General features: G+C 38.6%; 1 protein-coding gene across 1 annotated transcript; it reads left to right on the top strand.

The window, feature by feature from the left end:
• Window positions 1–3,957: 3,957 nt before the first annotated feature.
• On the top strand, window positions 3,958–4,557 carry LOC118733944. The gene has a single exon (XM_036463591.1). The coding sequence runs from the start codon at window positions 3,958–3,960 to the stop codon at window positions 4,555–4,557; it is 600 nt and encodes a 199-aa protein (XP_036319484.1).
• Window positions 4,558–5,960: the final 1,403 nt, after the last annotated feature.

The following is a 5,960-nucleotide window of genomic DNA, read 5'->3' as shown; positions in this document are numbered from 1 at the left end:
TTGCGATGTTGCTTTGATCAGGGTTTGAACCCAGGCTTTCCGGAGTGGAAGCGCGCACTGCACCACAGCGGCCGACAATTATTTATCTATACTATCTATATCTATATCTATCTATACTAATTATATAAAGAGAAGTCCCTTTTTTTTGTAAGAGGTAATCTCGCGAACGGCTGGACCGATTTTCATGAAATTTTGTATATAAATAGCTTTCGGTAACCACCATGTTTTAGGCTAAAAAAATTTACTTTTTTCGGGTAGGTGGACCAGGGACCGATGTATTCGAAAAAATCTTATTATGGTCCGATTTGCTTAAAATTTGGTACGTAAGTAGCTTTTTAGCATATATTAGCATATATGATCCATTTTTTCCGAGAAGTGGACCAGGGACCGATCTATTCGAAAAAATCGTATTTACGGTCCGATTTGCTTAAACTTCGGTACGCAGGTAGCTTTTTGGCATATATTAGCATACATGATCCATTTTTTCCCAGCTGTGGACCAGGGACCGATCTATTCGACAAAATCATATATACAGTCCGATTTGCTTAAAATTCGGTACGCAGGTAGCTTTTTAGCATATATGCTCCATTTTTTCCGAGAAGTGCACCAGGGACCGATATATTCGAAACAATCTTATTATGGTCCGATTTGCTTAAAATTTGGTATGTAAGTAGCTTTTTAGCATATATTAGCATATATGATCCATGTTTTCCGAGAAGTGGACCAGGGACCGATCTATTCGAAGAAATCGTATTTATGGTCCGATTTGCTTTTAATTCGGTACGTAGGTAGCTTTTTGCCTGGATAAGCTTATAGATTCCTGTTTTCCAATTTTCATGCAATTTCGAATATAAATAGTTTTGAGCAACGACCATATCAAGGGGCCAATTCGTCACTAGGCAAGATTTTTTTGCGCCAATCAGAAACAACGGATACTGTCAAAATATAAATATAATATATAATATATCTCAACTAATATATATTTTAAAAGCCGTTTTTTTAGTTTTCGCAAGGCTCAAGAGCTGTTGAACCGATTTTTTTTTTAAACTGCCACCTGCCGCACGTGTCCCAAAGATGGTTTTAGGCTAAAAAAAATCTATATGTAAAGGGGGCGTGCCACTTCCCATACAACCGAATTTCTCATGCTACATATCTCTGAAAGTGAGCATGGTAAAGTTCTGGAACTTGGTATGGAGATATACGAAATCAATCGCATACCCTTGGAGAAAAATTTAAGCTATTGTAAAAAGGGGTGTGGCATCTCCCATACAAACCGTATTTTTCATACCGCATATCTCTGGAAATTTTTTGGTAGAGTTCTGGAACTTTTTATGGAGATGAACGAAATAAATCGCATACTCTTGGAGAAAAATTCGAACTATTGGAAAAGGGGGGCGTGGCATCTTCCATACAAACCAAATTTTTCATATTGCATATCTCTGGAAGTGTTCATGGTATAGTTCTGGAACTTGGTACGGAGATATACGCAATCAACTCTTGAGGAAAAATTGGAACTATTGGAAAAGGGGGCGTGGCATCTTCCATACAAACAGAATTTTTCATACTGCCTATCTTTGGAAGTGTTCATGGTAGAGTTCTGGAACTTGGTATGGAGATATACGAAATCAATCGCATACTCATGAAGAAAGAGGGCAGTTGTTGGAAAGGGGGCATGGCACCTCCCATATAAATCGAATTTTTATACTGCATATCTCTGAAAGTATTCATGGTACAGTACTGGAACTTCGTATGGAGATATGTATGTAGTTGAAATCAAGCCCATACTCATGGAGACAATTTGGCTATTTGAAAAAGGGGTGTGAGGCCTGCAAACGTACCGACCTTTAGCTATCTTTGAATGTATTTTTTAATTCTTCTGTAGGTGTGTTTGTGAGTGAAATCCTCCTAAATGGTTGTACGGATTTTAACGAAGAGGAAAAAATGTATTTCGCTTTGCGAATAACCGTGCTATGTAATGCCGCACAACTGGAGAATTTAAAGAACTTCTTCACGGACATAACACTTTCCTTAGGTTATTTAAAGCGGCAAATGACCACCAAACCATAATCTTAGCAGGCGAATGTGCCAATGGAAATCGTAAACGTGAATTGTTAGTGAAAATGTTGGAACAAAAAGTTTCAATAAAATATATAAAAAATTTTTCGCGCGACCAAGTTCGCCGGGTCTGCTAGTTGCTAATAAAATGCAAACATTTACATCTAAAGTACTGACATTTTTATTATTCTGCAAAACCCGCTATCAGCACATTTTTTATATAACTAGTTTCAATTCGAATTGCAATAACCTCTATCTGATCTTAAAACTAAAATAAAATGAATTAAAAGTAAAATCCTAGTTTTAATATATAGCGTGAATTTTTAAGACATGCGTACGTACTTAAAATTATTAACACTTTTAAAAATAGCTCTCAAAACAGTTTTTTTGCCTTCCTGAAAAATTGAGTTCTTGCAGATAGGGGGTATTGAATATAAGCCCTCGATATGAGTTGCTATATTTCAAGAAAATTCCAAATTTAACCACAAATGAATTTTCACGTCACTTATACAATTGTAATGTACTTAGCTACAATGTTTAAATATTAAGCTACATCAATTACTTAAATTTTTATCACAAATATACGAACAATAACTATACCTAAACGATAAAAGGGAAAGAATGACTGAAATATACATATTATAAGAAAGTTATATTGCAAAATTTTCTTACTTAATATTAAAATTGTAAATTCAAACTTCAAAAAAATTCTACAAGAAACGAACGAAACAAATTTTAAATTTTACCGAAATACATATATTCCATACACATTGTAAATAAGAAAAACTTAGGATTTCACCCAAAGAAACTTTAATTCTTGTATATTTTGTAATACAAATTATTAGATTTAGTTAATTAAGGCATAGTAATAGCGTTTCTTAGTTCAAGTGGAAACACTTTTTGAATTCTGTAAATATAAATAAATAGGAAGTAATCATTTGATTATGCATCTCATTCCTCCACATCAATTTGCCATCGCCTCTTGGAACAATGGATTATTGTAAGCCTGATCACTGATGGTAACCCTATTGATATGACAGCGCATTTCAGCTCTACCATAATGTTGGTACTACTGCCAACCTAACAACAGTTATTTTTCCACTGAGCTCAGGCGTCAGTTTGTAAAAATTGAAAATGCAATTCGAACTTGGACTTTGATACTGAACGGCACGCGGCTAGCACCAAATTAAAATAAAATTTAATTAAAATTTAATAAAGTCTCACTTAACTCGGAAGTAGTTGTCCCGAGTGATATAGTCAATTGATAATTAATTTGTGCTACGGAGCCCTGCCTCCTGCAGTAATCTGGGAGCAGCCTTCTTAAGGAGCAACAATTATTTAAGGAGCCGCTAGCGGAGCATCCCCAATTCATATGTATGTGCGGACACCACAACTAGATTAACTTATTTTAAATTAATTTCCTAATATCGTATTTTGAAATGCAACTCTGCAACAATGTGAAAGTTTTAGTTTAGAATGCAACCATGTGACATTTGGTTTTGTTCATTTTTCATTCTCTCTTTTTTATACTTTCGTTTGGAGCTAATAAAATGAAATGATTTTTGGTCTCGTCCTTTTTTAATCGAGCCGTACCAGCGAAAACATATTTTTAAGAGGAAATCAAAAGGTATCCACAATTTGGTGATCCCAGACGGTAAATTAGTCAAATTACATAGAAAATCAAATGGCTTAAACGATACGCTAGCACCGCCAGCTGGGTCTTCACGTGAGGACTTAACTCCAGCTACTTCATGCATTCCACGCATTCCGCTTCCAATATTATCACAGGATAATATTGAAGCATATTTTTATTCACTTGACTTCTGGTTTGAAAAATCAGGTGTCAATGCAGATCATGCTAAATTTAACATAGTCGCGGCTAGCATAACACAGCTTAAACTAATGGAACTGCGCCCTATTATCGATGCGGCACCAAGTACTGGGAAATACCAGTACATCCGCACAAAGTTAACAGAATATCTCACAGAAAGCCAGCAATGCCATCTGCACCGCGTAGTTCGCGAAATGCCATTAGGCGATCGCCGTCCAAGCGATCTTTTCAATGAGATGAAGCGCGCAGCCGGTTCCGCTTTGAGTGGGAGCATTTTACACGATTTATGGGTTAACCGCTTGCCCGCATACGCAAAAGCAGCTATTATAGCAACTAGTGTACCAATTACCAAAAAATTAAAAATTACCGACTTCATTGTTGAGTCAATCCAACTACGAGAGGGACGCGTTAACGAAGTGTGCGGCATACAAAATAATTCGGATTCAGATCTAAGGGTCGAAATAGCTGCACTTACACAGTGCATCGATAAAGCGTTAGATAATGGCAAAACTCACCGACGCTCGCGTTCTAAAACACCAGCGCGCAATCGAATATCAGACAGCAGTTCTGATGAAGTGTGCTGGTACCACGCAAAGTTCGGCCAAAAAGCTACCAGATGTCGGCCACCATGCACGTTCGCTCGCTCACCATCCACAAACGTTTCACAATAGGGTTGCTCAGTCATTGGCTTTTTAGATATTGGCAAACGGTCTGAAATGCCCTCGAAATTTCGTCTGTGTATATTTGATACGTCCACAAAAATTAATTTTTTAATCGACTCAGGCGCAGACGTATCAACTATACCAAAATGTTCTAAATTGGCTAAAGCAACACCAGGATATGAAACTGTTTGCCGCGAACGGTACAGAAATTCAAGTTTTTGGTGAAGTAATCCTAAACCTTAACCTAAACTTGCGTATAGATTTTATGTGGAGTTTTGTGATTTCGGATGTTACTCAAGCGATTATTGGTGCCGATTTTTTTATCGTATTATGACCTGCTACCCGATCTTAATGGACGGTGTTTGCTCGACCGTAAAACTGCCTATAAGACGGTATGTTCAGTTGCGCAACTCAATACAACTTAAATTAACTCGACAAGTGTGTCAACCGTTAATACAGCTCTAGATTTTTCAAACTTACTCAAAGAGTTTTGCGATACCACTCGCCCGCCGCCTGTCGAAACCATTGCAAAGTCTTCGGTCGCTCACCGCATCATCACTACGGGCCAACCAGTTTTTTCCCGACCGAGACGCCTTTCTCCAGAAAAACTAGCCGCCGCGCGAGCTGAATTTGAGCTGTTGATGAAACTGGGAATTTGTCAGCCGTCCAGAAGTAATTGGGCAAGCCCACTGCACATGGTCCTGGAGGCCATGCGGCGACTACCGCGCCTTAAATGCAGTTACGGTACCCGATCGGTACCCACTGCCCTTCCTGCATGACTTTACACACATACTTGCTGGTAAAGTCATCTTTTCGAAAATAGATTTACTGAGAGCCTTCCACCAGATCCGCATCCACCCAGAGGACGTTTGTAAGACAGCCATTACAACTCCATTCGGCAAATGACCTTTGGATTTCGCAACGCTGCGCAAACGTTTCAAAGGGTCTTAAACGAGGTTTTGCATGGTATTGAAAACATTTTTATCTACTTGGATGACATCTGTGTGGCTTCAGGTTCTCAAGACGAGCATCGTAAAGATCTGGAGAAGCTCACCATAAACGTCGCAAAGTCTGTTCTTGGCGTATCAGAACTTGAATTCTTGGGGCATCTTATTAAAAAAGATGGTATTACGCCGCTTCCAAGCCGCGTGGAGGCAATAACAAAAATTAAGCTGCCTACTGTAGTTAAGGACCTGAAACGCTTCCTCGCTATGGTAAACTTTTACAGGCCATTCTTGTCACAACCGCTTCTCCATCTAACGCCGCTGTTAAAGGTGGTCCCGGGGAACAAACGCAACGATAGAACTGCGCCAGCTTGGTCTAGTGAGAACATTCGCCATTTCGAAGCTTGTAAAGAAAGCCTTGCGAAGTGCACTTTACTTGCTCATCCTATACCTAATACGACGCTCTCC

The sequence above is a fragment of the Rhagoletis pomonella genome, unplaced genomic scaffold, assembly GCF_013731165.1.
Source record: "Rhagoletis pomonella isolate Grant_MI unplaced genomic scaffold, Rhpom_1.0 Rhpom_scaffold_00001, whole genome shotgun sequence".
NCBI lineage: Eukaryota > Metazoa > Arthropoda > Insecta > Diptera > Tephritidae > Rhagoletis > Rhagoletis pomonella.
This window is presented reverse-complemented; position numbering and strand designations above follow the sequence as displayed.